Here is a 16,219-nt window from a genome sequence, read left to right as displayed (position 1 = left end):
CTTTGCATGTCTAGATAGTGGGCTAAGTATACCCGTGTCGGGTAAGTCTTGCTGAGTATTAGTATACTCAGGGTTTGTTGTCACCCTGTTTTCAGGTAACTACTGCTGGTTGGAGCTAACCAGGATGCACATTGGTGGGCTCGATGTGACGTCCTCACGTCATCGTAGTTATCGTGGTTTTTAAACTAAACTTCTATATAAATTTCGCTGCATGTTGAACTCTAATAATTTGTTTAAAACTCATTTTGTAAAGCTCTGCTTTGTAAATTAAATTTGAGAAATTTTGTCTGCTTGTAATCATCTGTGCTTGTCTTCGGGTGAGACTTCCGGTGTTTTCGATCCTTAACCCCGCAGGCTGCCGGATTACACCATTTTAAGTGCGCGGTAGCTTGATTAATACTTAAAATGATAGTTAGCGCACTTAAGCCGGTTTAATTTGGGCGGTGCTGCCACATAGCCCTCTCGCGTGCTTTCTTCCCGCGGCTGCGCCGCCTCCCGCGCACCGCTCCCTCCCGAGTGCTGCGCGCGCCCGCGTCTGCAATGCCTCCCGCGCGCCGCCGCCTCCCGAGGTCGCCCAGCTCTCCTGCGCTCCCGCATTCGCCTGGATTGGGGAAGGGAGGAGAGGCTCGTGTGGGTCGCTGAGGAGAAGTGGAATATAGCTGCCGATGAGGTACCATCACTTCAATCACTAAGCGCTCTCTTCCTTTCTAGTAAGTATATGTGTAAGCTAACTAATTCATCTGGCTTAGTCAGTGAATATAAGGTTAATTTGCTTGTTTGTACCAATTGGATAGTCAGTGAATATAAGGTTAATTTGCTCGATCTTGTGGTAGGATAATCATCTGGCTTAGTTGATTTTTGGACTACATTTGTGCAATTGTGAGTGCTGTGAAAGCAATGGCAGAATTTGGGAAGAGGGTACCTCAAATTGGCTTAAGATTCATAAATCCATATGAGGCTTGAAAGTTTTAGGTGGCATATGGGGGTCGAACAGGTTTTGATGTGAGGAAAAGATATGAAAATGTAAGCAGCTATGATGGCAAAGTTACTTCATGCAGATTTGTTTGTTCCAATGAGGGTCATAGAAGAAAAGGGCAAACAAATAAAGTGACAAAGTGTTTTAGAGCTGAGACAAGAACTGATTGCAAAGCTCAGATATCTCTTGTATTGGATCGAGGTGTAGGAAACTATGAAGTCACTGATGTTGTGCTTGAACATAATCACTTTCTTCACTTGCCAGAGACTCGCCATTTGATGGCATCACAAAGAAAAATTTCTGAGCTACAAGCACTAGAAATTGAGGCTGCTGATGATTCTGGAATTAGACCAAAAGATGCACATGAATTAGCTAGTCGTCAAGTTGGTTGACCATTTAATCTTGGCTACACTTGTCGTGATCGTAAAAATTATTTGCGTGGAAAACAACAAAGGGAGTTGGCTTTTGGACAAGCTGGAAGTATGTTGAAATATTTTCATGGTAAAATTATAGAGAATCCATCATTTCAATATACTTTGCAATTGGATTGTGAGGAGCACATAACCAACATTTTCTGGGCTGATGCCAAAATGATCCTTGACTATGTGCACTTTGGTGATGTGGTCACATTTGACACTACTTTTGGCACAAATAAAGAATACAGGCCATTTGGTGTATTTTTTGGGCTCAATTAGTTTAGAGAAACTACTATTTTCGGTGCTGTAATCTTATTTGATTAAACAGAGGACTCATTTGTATGGCTTTTTGAGACTTTCCTAGCTGCACATAATGGGAAGCAACCTAGAACTATTTATACAGATTAAGATGCAGCAATGGCAAAAGCAATACCTAAAGTTTTGATAGAGTCATATCATGGGTTGTGCACCTTTCACATAATGCAGAACGCTGTCAAACATTTATCTCCTGTGAAGGATGAAGAAAAAGAAGAAGATACACAAGAAGGTGAAGGTGAAGGTGAAAAGGAAACTGAAGATAAAGAGGAAGACGAAGAATCTCATATTTTATCTGATTTTAGTGCTTGTATGTATGGATATGAGGACAAGGCAGCATTTCAAGAAGCATTTGACCTCATGAGATCTAAAGTTCATAAGCAAACTTGGTTAGATAGTATCTACAAGGTCAAAGAAAAATAGGCAGAATGTTATATGAGAGATGTCTTCAGTTTAGGAGTGAGAAGTACACAACTAAGTGAAAACTTCAATAATGCATTAAAGAACCATTTAAAATCAGGTTTTGATATAATCAGATTTTTGAAGCATTTTGAGAGGGCAGTACAAGAAAAAAGAGAGAAAGAATTGCAATATGAATTTGAGGCAAGAAAGAGCATACCAAGAAGACAAATGTGCACACCTATGTTGCTGCAAGCAAGTGAAATTTACACTCCAATTATTTTTGAAGCTTTCCAAGGGCAGAATGAAAGATCCATGGCTGCATGCAGTAGAGTATTGGATGAGAATAAATATGCTATTGCTATCGGGAGTTTCCATGATGATTTGAGTTTTGAGGAAGAGCGCATAGTGATTGGCGATCCTTTGAAACAAACAGCAATATGCAGCTGTCAAATGTTCAATAGGACAGGAATATTATGTGAACATGGTTTGAAAATTCTTGATTTGATGAATATAAATATATTGCCAACACATTATATCTTGAAGAGATGGACTAGACAAGCTCGCCATGGAAGTATACAAGATAGGCAAGGAAGAAACGTGGTGGAAAATCCGAAGTTAGAAGCTCAACTTCGATGCAAAAATCTGTTCCATAAATTTCTCAATTTAGCATATAAAGCAGCTGATTATCCAGATTGTTGTTTGCTGCTAGAAGATGGACTTGATTGCTTGAGTACACAGCTGGAGGACAAACTTAATGCATCTACTACTGCCTCGAATAAACCGTGTAATGACAAAGAAAATCTTGAGCCAAATGTGCAGCAAAAAGATGAATTGCTTAGTGCTGCACAATTAAAGAAAAAGGAGGTCAAGTCAAAGAATTCAAGAAGAAAAAACATGGCTTGATAAATTACAGAAGGGTAAGCGTAAGCCAAGTAAAGCTGCTGGACCAAAGAAACAAGAAGCAAAGGTATGTTCTCAGCTTGCACTCTAGAAATTTCTACATTATAAATTTCTACATAATGCTGCCATTTATTTCTAAACTAATTGGTTGTGCTTTAATGGGTAGAAACGAAAGAAGAATGATGGTATACAACATCCAAAGGAAGTGGAGAATGATGGCAGCAACATTGGACCAATTGTAGGGGTTGAAGAGTACAGAGTTATTGGCAGTTTTACCCAACTCGTAACAGCTCCAATTTGTGATGATGATATTCTACATGTTGATGATCTGTTCTAGTATATGCAAATTGGTTAGATGATATTTTGGGCAGGCTAACTATAGTATTTTGTGGGTTAACTATAGTATTTTGTGGCCTAATTGTACAAGAGAAATGGCCATCTGATAGCATTTGGTGTGTCAGACTATCAGGTTAAATGTTTGAAAGTACCATGGATTGGTGTTGTACTATGTCATGTTATTCTCTAATGAAATCTGTATTAACTATATATATTGTGTTGTATTGTGGTGTGGATTTGCTAGGCTACTAATGTTTCAACATACCAAGGTACTGAATAGATGGCTGAAAAGAATGGAGTACGTCAGATTAGGAATAGATGGCTGGATATAGAGCAAAGTTACAACGTGCCTTTGCTAAACAAAAGCACTGAATCTGTGTCCCTGGGAGGGGGAGTCCTTCGTGAGCCCTTGAGTAGATCATGCACGGTTCAAATTCAGCCGCCAATCACGTTGTGACTTGCCTACCGCAAGTCACCGAACGTGCTCTGCAAAGGTTCCAAATGCATGAAATTCCCCTCCTACCAATAGGCAGGCTTCCAAGTCCATGAATCACATTTTTTCCTCAATAAAGTGCTCTATTCGACAAGCATCAACTCCAACATAATCGATCATATTACAATTGCAATGTAGTAGCTTAGTTAACCACAACCCAAGTATATCAGTACATACTATTACACTACACTCAATGGATAATTCTAAGAGACGAAGCACGCACATGTATTGCTTATAAGACTAGGCAACAAACATATCCTTGTGCAAGCTATAGCCACATGTTATATTCCTTCTGCCATTTCAAGCCATTAAGGACACGAAGATACAAATAGTGAACAGAAGGGTGTGACGGCTTCTAATAAAGTTCAACTTTCACTCCTTGTATGTATCCGTATCTCCTCTTGCGGCCAGTTTGGGGATCAAAGCTCACCAACTCATCCTCAGATTTATCCTTATGCACATCTTCACGATGACACCAACATGGCATGGGCACAGGCCACCTGCATGTGTTTAATGTAGCATGGATTATTTATCTATACAAATTTAAACGCACGTGCACTGTAACTAGCTTAATTAACAGTGATCTACATGTATCGATCAGAAAATGCCTACCTGTTTAACAAACCACTGTGATCACCATGCATTTTCCAGAAAGCGGCACCAGAGGGAACACTATCGCTCCCAAATTCAATAGCCTTGCTGTCACTCAAGCACAACAATAAATAGATTTATTTAGTGATGGAAATCATATGCTTCAGTACCGAACCTTCTTAATTCAGCAAGGTTCTTATTAATTGTTCATCCCAACAAGTACACATGAATCCACCTCAAAAAAAAAATTCACTCATACAATATGACAATCAGTTGAATATGCAAATTGGAAAAAATAGTGTAGGCATACCTTTTTTCCCTAAAATGTGCCAGAATGTTGTCAATATCAGTCCATAACAGGAAAGGGGTTCCTATTCTCGTGTCACAGAAGTTCATTCCAAGAACTTCCTCGTCCAAATTAACAAGGGGCCCTCCAATCCCAGCCTAGCAAGGTGAAATGGATAAGTTGTCATTTCTAATCCAAATAGATATTGCTAGCTAGTTAACTCATTCTGATGCAACTGTTTACTACTGGACCATGTAAAAGTAGCTAGGCAAAAAAACAGCAGCAACAATACATACCTTGGTGATTTTACAAGTGGAACGTACAATGTACTGGCAATCAAGTGTGCCTGACCAGGAAACCAGATCCCCACACGTAGCCATTAGTGCACCTGATTCGAAGCAGTGTCCTATAGCTGCTACTTTAGACCACCCAAACCGGGAAGGGTGAACATTTGCTGGACGAACAACACGGCAATCCTCAACACTGACTAGAGCAATATTGTAATGCAAACTATAATGTTGTAGCCTGCCTTCTGTGCGCCGTTTGCTGGGAAGCAGTACCTCAATCTACACACAATACAGTGACACTTAAGCAGTAGTGCCTTAAAAAGATAATCAATCAAAGAACAATGAGGAATACCAACCCTCAAGTTTTCATCAATCCTGTTTTCATCACTAGAACTTCTAACCAAGCTCGCCGATGTCAAAATAATCGTAGATCCATTCCATTCAATGAAAAAACCCGTGCATGCGAAAGACCTTTTGTAACCTGTGTACCGTGATTTGATCTTTAAGTGATGAATGAAATGCAAATATGGCATAGTCAATGGCACATTACTGTAAATCACAGTACCAATGAATGAAGCAAGTGCAACGACATAGCTGTTGGTGATATGCCCAAGAGCCCATCATCACAATACGGTTTAAAGGCCCAAGAGGATATTGATCCAAGAGGGATTAGGGTTACTAATGGGCCTATGAGATAGAAGCCCATTAGTACGCTCTATATATACGAGGGAGGGGCTAGGGGGGCGATACCCCGGTGAGCCGCGCCACCTCCTAGCCGCCGCCCCTCCCTCTCTCTCGGCCGCCGCCCTTGCCGTGCGTGCGGTGCTAGCACACCGACGCCCGGCGTTTCATCCCCGTACGTGTGGACTCCGTGGAGGCGCTGCTGCGACTGCTGCGCTGATCGGCTGCTGGGATCAAGTACGAGGAGCTCGGTTCGTGGGACGTGATCGACTACTTCCTCTACATCGACGCGCGACTTCTTCCGCTGCGCTGCGCGTCTAGTGGTAATGATCTATGATCTTCTACTCGCAAATATCTTGGGTATATGCGGTAGTGATGCTAGCGTAGCCTACCCATTTCCCTACAGTGGTACCAGAGCCATCTTGCGTAGTTTTTGGTCTGGATCTTTTGCATATAGGTGATATGTTGTTGTTGTAGTAGATTGGATCTATTACTTTTGCACGGTTTGATTAAATCAATTGGTCATAAAGGGTTAAAACTAGAGCGAGTTGATTGCGCGGCATGTGACAAAAGATTAGTTTGTGTTCTTTATCTGTTATGCATACGACATGTCCCTACCGGCTGGAATCACCATCGGGACTAACTGTGTGCATAGTCAACAGATTGAACCAACAGATCGAGGTCATGTGTAGATGCAGTCTTCTCAAGTGCAAAGTTTGCACGGGACCGCCGTTGCTTTCTCGCTGTAGCGGCTTCCTAAGCGCTACTTTGGTAGAACACGTCGTATGCCTAACTTGTTTTTGCAGGGTGTGATGTGAATGGTATGGCCTCAATGTCATGTGATGATGTATGTGATGATTTATGCGGCCTGCGTGTCGCAAGTTAACACAACCGGGTTGAGGTTGCACCATTATTGTATAACGACCTGCGTGTCGACTTGTGATGTTTGAATCCTCATGTAATTATTTCACTAGCTATTAGATGTAGTAGCTTAGTATCTTTTCATGGAGGCTTCAATCATGATGGCGATGATGATCACCACAAGACAGGACGGATGACAATGGAGGTCACCTTGGAGCCATGGCGATGGAGCCCATTGTGATGCAAGAGGCCATACTATTCACAATATAATATGATTATATGCCTGTGATGTTTATTTTTCTGTCATACTATTCTTTCATGCTTTTACATATGGTGGATGCTTTAATCATGATAGAATAGCTTCCCACAGAAAAGATTGAGTTTTTGATGCCTTTTACCAATAGCTGCACCTATAATTTTTTATCGTTGTGTGGTAGGTTTACCAAAGTAGAGTACCCTCAGCTATCACTTTTGTATAGGGTGGATGTCGGACATTCACAAGCATAGTATTGGTTTACTCAGCAAAGCTATCAAAACAGTTTTGGGCTTTAAGGCATAGGGTTGGGGCCGGGGCATTGGATGCCACCCAACAAACAAGAGTCGCATAGAGATGTGATTAGTAATTTGTTACTTACCTGTATCACTACTTTTCTAGCCGTGATGCTAAAGCTCACTAGAATTTTAGTGATTATGGATCTTGAACCACTATATGTCATTAGAGGGAAGATGACTTTGATATATTAGGTTGTCTTTTGTTAAATCAGTTAATGAAAGTCTTTTACATAAACTTAGTGCTGAAATCTTGCTTTACTTTAATGTTGTAGATCATGTCTGCCAGTAACAATTCTGCTTTCAATTTGCGTTCTGTTCTTGAGAAAGAAAAGTTGAATGGAACAAACTTTATTGATTGGTACCGCAACCTGAGAATTGTTCTCAGGCAAGAGAAAAAGGAGTATGTTCTTGAGCAGCCATATCCTGATGATGTCCCTGACAATGCAACTGCTGCTGATCGCAGAGCTTATGAGAAGCACTGCAATGACTCACTTGATGTCAGCTGTCTGATGCTCGCCACCATGTCCCCTGATCTGCAGAAGCAGTATGAGCATGCGGATGCTCATACCATGATCGAGGGGCTGCGTGGGATGTTTCAGAACCAAGCCAGGACTGAGAGGTTCAATATCTCAAAGTCCTTGTTTGCGTGCAAGCTGCAAGAAGGTAGCCCAGTCAGTCCTCATGTGATCAAAATGATTGGTTACATTGAGACTTTGGACAGACTTGGTTCTGAACTTCACCCAGACTTGGCTACTGATGTTATTCTCCAGTCGCTCCCGGCGAGCTATGAGCCTTTTATCATGAACTTTCAGATGAATGGCTTGGATAAAACATTGAGTGAGTTGCATGGGATGCTAAAGACAGTAGAGGAGAGCATTAAAAAGAATCACAATCATGTGATGATGATTCAGAAGGGGAACAAAAAGAGGAAGCGTTGGACGCCTCCTAATCCCAAAGGTAAAGGCAAGGAAAAGAGTTCCGGTGGTGAGTCCTCGGGCTCTAAGCTAAAGCCAGCACCTAAGGCCAAATCTGGCCCTACTTCTGAAGATGAATGCTTCCACTGTCATGAAAAGGGACATTGGTCTAGGAACTGCAAGAAGTACTTGGAAGAAAAGAAGAAGAAGAAGAAGGGAAGTGAGACTTCCACTTCAGGTATAAATGTTATAGAAATAAATATTGCATTATCTTCTAGTGAATCATGGGTATTTGATACTGGATCGATGATTCACACTTGCAAATCGTTGCAGGGTCTAAGTGAGACTAGAAGATTTGCAAGAGGCAAGTTGGACGTTCGTGTCGGCAATGACGCAAAGGTTGCGGTGTTGGCGGTCGGCACCTACCACTTGTCTCTACCCTCCGGATTAGTTTTGGAATTAAATAATTGTTATTGCATTCCTGCTTTGAGCAAGAACATTATTTCTTCTTCATGTTTGGAAGAAGTTGGTGATTTTAAGATTGTAATAGAGAACAAACGTTGTTCTATTTTTTGCAATGGTATTTTTTATGCTCATTGTCCATTAGTGAATGGATTATATGTTCTTGATCTTGAGGATAAATCTATCTGTAACATTAATACTAAGAGGCTCAGACCAAATGATTTGAATCCCACTTTTATTTGGCATTGTCGCTTAGGTCATATAAATGAGAAGCGCATTGAACAACTCCATAAAGATGGATTGTTAAGCTCATTTGATTTTGAATCATTTGACACATGTGAGTCTTGTTTGCTTGGAAAGATGACCAAAGCGCCTTTCACTGGTCAGAGTGAGAGGGCGAGTGACTTGTTGGGACTTGTACATACCGATGTATGTGGACCAATGAGCTCAATAGCCAGAGGTAGTTTTCAGTACTTTATTACTTTCACTGATGACTTTAGTAGATATGGCTATATCTACTTAATGAGGCACAAGTCTGAATCGTTTGAAAAGTTCAAAGAATTTCAGAATGAAGTACAAAATCAATTAGGCAAGACAATTAAATTTCTACGATCTGATCATGGAGGAGAATATTTGAGCCTTGAATTTGGTGATCATTTGAAGCAATGTGGAATTATTCCGCAGCTAACTCCGCCCGGAACGCCTCAATGGAATGGGGTATCCGAACGGAGGAACCGAACCTTGTTGGACATGGTTAGGTTCATGATGAGCCAAGCTGATCTTCCATTGTCATTTTGGGGTTATGCTCTTGAAACTGCTGCGTTCACACTGAATAGGGTTCCAAGTAAGTCTGTTGAGAAAACACCATATGAGATATGGACTGGGAAGCGTCCCGGATTATCTTTTCTCAAAGTTTGGGGGTGTGAGGCTTATGTCAAACGTTTGATGTCAGATAAGCTCACTCCAAAGTCAGACAAATGCTTCTTTGTGGGGTATCCTAGGGAAACCAAAGGATATTATTTTTACAATAAGGCGGAAGGCAAAGTGTTTGTCGCTCGCAATGGTGTTTTCTTAGAAAAGGAGTTTCTCTCAAAAGGATTTAGTGGGAGCAAGGTGCAACTTGAAGAAATTCAGAAAACACCCGAAACTGTTTCAGCACCCACTGAAGATCCACGGGATGTGCAAGATGTTGCACAACCCGTAGTTGATGCACCAGCCCCACGAAGGTCTATAAGGGCACGTCGCGCTACTGACAAGCTCAACCTCCTGATTACAGAGGAGCGCCACGTATTATTGATGGAAAATGATGAGCCCTTGACCTACAAAGAAGCAATGATGGGACCCGACTCCGACAAATGGCTTGAAGCCATGAAATCCGAGTTAAAATCCATGCATGATAATCAAGTTTGGAACTTGGTCGATCAAATTGACAGTGTGAGACCTGTCGACTGTAAGTGGATTTTTAAGAAAAAAAATTAGACATGGATGGAAATGTTCACATCTATAAGGCACGATTGGTGGCGAAAGGTTTCCGACAAATTCAAGGTGTTGACTATGAGGAAACCTTTTCGCCCGTCGCAATGCTAAAGTCTGTTCGGATTCTCCTAGCAATTGCCGCATATTACGACTATGAGATATGGCAAATGGATGTCAAAACCGCTTTCCTTAATGGAAATCTAAGTGAGGATGTGTATATGACACAGCCTGAAGGTTTTATCGATCCTAAAAATGCTGGGAAAATATGTAAGCTTCAGAGGTCCATCTATGGATTGAAGCAAGCATCTCGGAGTTGGAATATTCGTTTTGATGAAGTAGTCAAAGGGTTTGGCTTCATCAAGAATGAAGATGAGCCTTGTGTTTACAAAAAGGCTAGTGGGAGCGCACTTGTGTTTCTGGTCCTATATGTGGATGACATATTACTGATCGGAAATGATATTCCAATGCTTGAAGCCGTTAAAACCTCATTGAAAAGAGTTTTTCGATGAAGGATTTAGGAGAGGCGGCTTATATTCTGGGTATTAGGATCTATAGAGATAGATAAAAAAAGGCTAATTGGATTAAGCCAAGACACGTACATTGACAAGATATTGAATCGGTTCAATATGCAAGATTCCAAGAAAGGTTTCTTGCCAATGTCACATGGCATTACTCTAAGCAAGAGTCAGTGTGCTACGACACCTGATGAGCAAACGAGGATGAGTACGATTCCTTATGCTTCAGCCATAGGGTCGATCATGTGTGCTATGCTTTGCACGCGCCCAGATGTTTCCTTTGCTCTAAGTGTTACGAGCAGGTATCAGTCAGATTTCGATGAAGCTCACTGGACAATTGTAAAGAGTATCCTTAAGTACTTGAGAAGAACTAAGGATATGTTCCTAATATTTGGAGGCGAAGATGAGCTCCTTGTAAAGGGTTACACCGATGCTAGTTTTCAAACAGACAAAGATGACTCCAAATCGCAATCCGGTTTTGTTTTCTACCTCAATGGTGGGGCAGTGAGCTGGAAAAGTTCCAAGCAAGATACAGTGGCTGATTCGACGACAGAGGCCAAGTATATTGCAGCTTCCGAAGCTGCAAAAGAAGCTGTTTGGATCATAAAGTTTGTTTCTGACTTGGGTGTTGTTCCTAGTGCGTCCAGTCCAGTGGACCTCTATTGTGATAATAGTGGTGCCGTTGCACTAGCAAAGGAGCCTAGAAGAACTAAAAAGTCCAGACATATACTGCGGAAGTATCACCTCATCCGTAACTTTGTTGAGAGAGGTGATGTGAAGGTTTGCAAGGTGCACACGGATTCAAACGTTGCTGATGCGTTGACAAAGCCTCTCCCACAACCAAAGCATGAGGCGCACATGAGATCTATGGGTATTAGATACTTACATCAGTGATTCTAGTGTGCGTGGGAGATTTTGTGTCATGAGTATGTTTATGTAATGATAAATAATTGTTATTTGTTCCATGGATGATTATTTTTTACATTGATTATCAAGTATGTGACTTGTTCGTGAAACTCTTTGTTGACAATGATATGATTCTAAATTATCCCTAGTTTATGTCGTTGTGTGGGACAACAACGACGTTGAGACTAGCACATGCATTAATTGATGATCATGTTTCACGGATCATGGATATGGAGATATCGGATTAATGATGTGGACACATGTTGGTGAACATGGTGTTGGATTGACCCACTCCAAGACAATGTTGGGATTGCTATTTTGCATGTGCCATCAGTTGTTCTTGAGTGTTATACCTACTAGATCCTTAGACCTGAGATCGCCATTGTTTCTCACTATGTGTAGTGGTGCATCTTGGGGCTGCTAAACGCTACTCCGTGACTGGGTAGTTACAAAAGTAGCTTACAGGTGTGTCATGAAACATGGAATGGGATGTGAGCGGATCAAGATGGAATTTGCCCCTCCTAGATAACAGGAGAGATATCTCTGGGCCCCTCGAGATAGTTGGATTTGAAAGTGCATGGCCATGCCAAAGTGATTAAAGAGTTAATCATGATGACTAAAGGTTAGTTATGAATGGAATCCACTATTAGATCGAGAGAATGGTCGAGCTATCACAAAGGTGGCACGCATCTCGCTTTGAGCTTGACTGGTATCGTGTGGCAAAGGGATCGGTGTATGAGTATATCTAAGGTTCGGCCGATATGATCTTTATGTGTATTTGTGAGTCACTATGCCCTGCTAGGTGCCGCTATTGACTTGTGATTCGGAAATGATTTCCGATCACGACCACCTACACATGAACCTAACGGGTCACACGCTTAAGGGGTTTGGAATGTTGAAAAGCTTGCCTGTATGATTGTCTCTAGTGCAAGTGGGAGATTGTTGGTGATATGCCCAAGAGCCCATCATCACAATACGGTTTAAAGGCCCAAGAGGATATTGATCCAAGAGGGATTAGGGTTACTAATGAGCCTATGAGATAGAAGCCCATTAGTACGCTCTATATATACGAGGGAGGGGCTAGGGGGGCGATACCCCGGTGAGCCGCGCCACCTCCTAGCCGCCGCCCCTCCCTCTCTCTCTCGGCCGCCGCCCTTGCCGTGCGTGCGGTGCTAGCACACCGACGCCCGGCGTTTCATCCCCGTACGTGTGGACTCCGTGGAGGCGCTGCTGCGACTGCTGCGCTGATCGGCTGCTGGGATCAAGTACGAGGAGCTCGGTTCGTGGGACGTGATCGACTACTTCCTCTACATCGACGCGCGACTTCTTCCGCTGCGCTGCGCGTCTAGTGGTAACGATCTATGATCTTCTACTCGCAAGTATCTTGGGTATATGCGGTAGTGATGCTAGCGTAGCCTACCCGTTAACCAACAATAGCGAGCTATGTTAGAAGAAGCCTTTTTACCGAGTTCCCTCCATACACCTTTAGGATAAATGTCACCAAAAGCTTCTTCAAAAGTATTAACCAAAATCATGTCATCTGGTGGAAGATATATGTAGAATAGTTGTTAGGCATAGCAGAGCTGTAAAAAGTAAGCAAAGTTAGAAGCGCTGACTCACCATCTAACACCATTGGTGGCTTAGGGTAACCCATGGAGTCCAGATCCTCGCTGAGAACATTTGAGCATACTGGGTGCAATAAGGTCAAGCAATTAGCACTGGCACTAATACTATACATACCAAGTAATTTCACATAATTATTGAAGATAGTAGATTAATTAGATTGTGGTGACAACCTGAGCAACAACTCATGGTAGAATTTGGTCCGCATTAACATGCTCAAGAACATTGTCAACGATGTTAACCGTTTAACACTAACACTATGAAAGCACAAATGAAAAGGACAAACTACAATCATTAAGTACAAATGCAAAAGCTAACCATGTACTACTTGTGAATACTAAATATATAGCATTACTAACGACAACAATTTGCATGATGCCATTTTTTTTTGTGGTCTCAAGGAGTTGCTGTCTGCTCACCTTCTGGATGGCTGTTAGATTTCTCACCTATGGGTCTTTCTCCAAACCTGCATAAGAGCATCACCATGACTACTAACCCAAAAGTAAAATGGATCGAACCAGTGTGTTAAAATTGCAACATGGTGAAAAACCTAGATAGGTAGAATCATAGGCAAGGAACAAGAAGAGAAAAGAGGAAGTGAAGCTGTACAGATTCAAATATTTCACAAAACAAGATAGACTTGAACAAATGTCACAAGAATGACCTGAACTGGAAAAAATCATTGTGTCTCCTAGTGTGTGCATTTCTTTTTCAATAAGAAAAGATACAGTTTTCAAAATTGGAACAAGAAATATGACTAATCTAGTACAGGGCAACACCACAGCTGTGATACATCCCAAAGTGCGCCGTGCAGCGAATATTATGGTAGAGATGGTGAAGAAACAAGTTATTATTACAAGTAAACAACTGTAAAGCAACTACAGATGGCAAAAATGCTAAGGAAGTGCTATGAGCTAGCCTATTGCATACATATGTGTTTCTGTCATGCAACACTGGCACACAGCTTACCTTATAAGTTCATGCAGGGGGGAAGGGGAAGGGGAAGTGGGATATGGGTTAACTGATGAAGGCAAACATCGATAAGACATACCTGACTCCCTTCAAACTTTTTTACTGTAGAAGACATGTCTTCTTTTGCGGGGATGAAGACTCCAGCCACTCGAGAATTTTGCCCCATGATACGAAAAAGGCTCTTTGCATAACCAGAAAAAGATTCATGCCAACAAATTTCCCATCAGAAGTAAAAAGTGGCCCACCTTCCCACACCTAACATGAATAAAAAGGTGTACAAGGGTTACAGTTGAATAACATGTGTTGCATGGAACAAGTCCTTGGTACAGGTTTGCGTATATAATAACAGAAACAGACCAAAATGCTTGCATCGTAACACAAGTGTACCTCCGAGATTTTTACAAGTAGGATCTTCATCTTCATATCCGCTTGAATCACCAGCAAGTATCACATTTGTTGCTTTTAGTTTGCCAGAGATGGCACGCCCTAAAGCTAGTACCTCACCATGGGGCAGTATTTCCACCACATGTTTGAGAGCAACATTAACATCAAGCGAGGCGATGATAATGACAACAGCAAAGTTGTGGTCTAAATCATATTCATCCACGATCCCGTTGTATATTTTGTCTTCAAGGTGCACTTCAATCTACAATGATAAGGTAAGGAAAGAAAACACAATGATCACAATTTCTTAAATAAGCAAATAAATAAAGGATGATTATCAGAACCAACCTTTAAGTCGTCCTTGTCTTTTTCTGTATTAAAGAAAGGTGTAACCAAACTTGCTGAAGTCAGAAACCTTGTAATATGTTCCTGGCATTCTATAGCTATGCCTGAGCACACAAATACCACTGTGTCTCTCCTATAGAAGATCATAACGTAAAATTTATGATTAGTGATGTTTCAATATATATTTGTTGGAACACTAAAAAGAGTATAACAACATATATAATCACCATTGCACAAAGCAAGTGAGGCAACACTTTTAGACAAATTTGATTCAATAACTTCATCACTGACCCCAGTCCAGACATCTTGACTAAAGCTCTCATGCAAGTCACCTAGTTAAAGAAAAATCATACAACGCAACCATGAGTGCTCAAATAAGGCTATGAAAAACACATGCTGAGAAGAGCAGGAACCAACAGACCTGAGGTCAATGAATCATTTATCCACTCCCCACCAACGCGAGCTCTTCTACTCCTATTCGATATTCTTTTGAGATCATCACCACCCCTTTCCGTTCCCCACATATCTTCCAAGACTGAAGTAGTGTGGAGTCATCAACATTACACATTGTAAAACTACCACAGACCAACCAATCAAAGAGACACTAATAAAAGAGGGAGAACCAGCATACATGAAGCAACTAACTCAGTCGTCTTTTTATCAACATGAGCTTTTCTACTCTCGTGCGATCTTATTGTGAGATCATCACCACCCCTCTTAGTTTTCTGCATCTTTTCCAACACTGAAGCAGAAATTTTTGAGAAAAAAAGGGAGTTAATGTGGAGACGTGGAGTCATCAACAGTAAACATTGTAAAACTATCACAGACAACCAATCAAAGAGATGCAAATAAAAGAGGGAGCAAGCAGACCTGATGCCAATGACTCGGTTTGTCCTTTATCATTGCGAGCTCTTCTACTCTTCTGTGACCTTCTTGTGAGAACATAACCGCCCCTCTTAGTTTTCCGCATCTTTTTCCAAACTTGAAGCAGACTTTTTTTGGGGGGAAACAAAGTGGCGACGTGTTGAGTGAGCAACAGTAAATCGACATGGTAAAACATTCAAAAAAAATAATCAAAGGGATGCTAATACAGGTCTTATGTCAATGTTGATGGTCCTTGGCATAGTACAAACTCCACCTAAGCCCCAAACACCAGTTTTGATAACCTTGGTTGGTGGAACAAAGAAGGTGGCTGAATTCTCAATTGAAAAGGCAGCTAACTGTTACAATTGATCTATCAAGACATGTACTAGCTGACCTATTCCTTAGGTTGTGACCAATTGTATTAAACTGGCAACTCGCTTGGCACAAACTACAAGGATGGTATCTAGGAACAAAAGGGTTCATTGATTCTTTTTCATCATTTGAGGAGTTTCTTGCATCCTCTTCTTCCTCATCACCTGAGCTATCTTTGATGGCCATCTTCTTCAACTTCTTGAGTTGTTTGCATGCAAGTGCGTTATGCGTTGGTGAAGAGGATGGCGCCTTTACCTTGATGTCTTTGCGTAGCTCATGGGCAATCACCT

General features: G+C 41.5%; 1 protein-coding gene across 5 annotated transcripts; it reads right to left on the bottom strand.

The window, feature by feature from the left end:
- Window positions 1-3,922: 3,922 nt before the first annotated feature.
- Window positions 3,923-16,023, bottom strand: LOC120676761. 5 transcript variants are annotated; one of them, XR_005675979.1, is made up of 15 exons: window positions 15,564-16,023; window positions 15,325-15,435; window positions 15,115-15,228; window positions 14,921-15,025; window positions 14,697-14,824; window positions 14,352-14,610; window positions 14,044-14,219; window positions 13,412-13,458; window positions 12,990-13,058; window positions 12,835-12,909; window positions 5,359-5,483; window positions 5,012-5,281; window positions 4,740-4,873; window positions 4,451-4,537; window positions 3,923-4,338 (listed from the first exon to the last, which is right to left on the bottom strand). XR_005675979.1 is itself a non-coding variant. In XM_039958091.1 (12 exons), exons 5-12 carry the CDS (start codon window positions 13,021-13,023, stop codon window positions 4,194-4,196), a joined length of 927 nt encoding a protein of 308 aa, XP_039814025.1. In that variant the 5' UTR covers window positions 13,024-13,064; window positions 13,412-13,458; window positions 14,044-14,219; window positions 14,352-14,610; window positions 14,697-14,827; the 3' UTR covers window positions 3,923-4,193. The 5 variants fall into 5 exon arrangements, 4 of the variants coding, with proteins under 4 accessions (XP_039814025.1, XP_039814026.1, XP_039814027.1 ...); XM_039958091.1 differs by lacking the exons at window positions 14,921-15,025; window positions 15,115-15,228; window positions 15,325-15,435; window positions 15,564-16,023 and adding an exon at window positions 5,568-5,597 and having other exon boundaries at window positions 12,808-12,909; window positions 12,990-13,064; window positions 14,697-14,827; XM_039958092.1 differs by lacking the exons at window positions 14,921-15,025; window positions 15,115-15,228; window positions 15,325-15,435; window positions 15,564-16,023 and adding an exon at window positions 5,568-5,597 and having other exon boundaries at window positions 12,808-12,909; window positions 14,697-14,827.
- Window positions 16,024-16,219: the final 196 nt, after the last annotated feature.

Source organism: Panicum virgatum, chromosome 5N (genome assembly GCF_016808335.1).
Source record: "Panicum virgatum strain AP13 chromosome 5N, P.virgatum_v5, whole genome shotgun sequence".
NCBI classification, from domain to species: domain Eukaryota; kingdom Viridiplantae; phylum Streptophyta; class Magnoliopsida; order Poales; family Poaceae; genus Panicum; species Panicum virgatum.
The sequence above is the reverse complement of the archived record's forward strand: the minus strand, read 5'-3'. Positions and strand labels throughout refer to the sequence as shown.

Excerpts from the sequence above, each read along its gene's own strand:
- LOC120676761 (XM_039958091.1), bottom strand. The coding sequence starts at position 13,023 with ATGGGTTACCCTAAGCCACCAATGGTGTTAGATG. Across the intron at positions 5,282-5,358 it reads GGATTGATGAAAACTTGAGG|ATTGAGGTACTGCTTCCCAG; the intron begins GTTGGTATTCCT and ends TATTGTGTGTAG. Across the intron at positions 4,538-4,739 it reads GCACATTTTAGGGAAAAAAG|CAAGGCTATTGAATTTGGGA; the intron begins GTATGCCTACAC and ends CTTGAGTGACAG.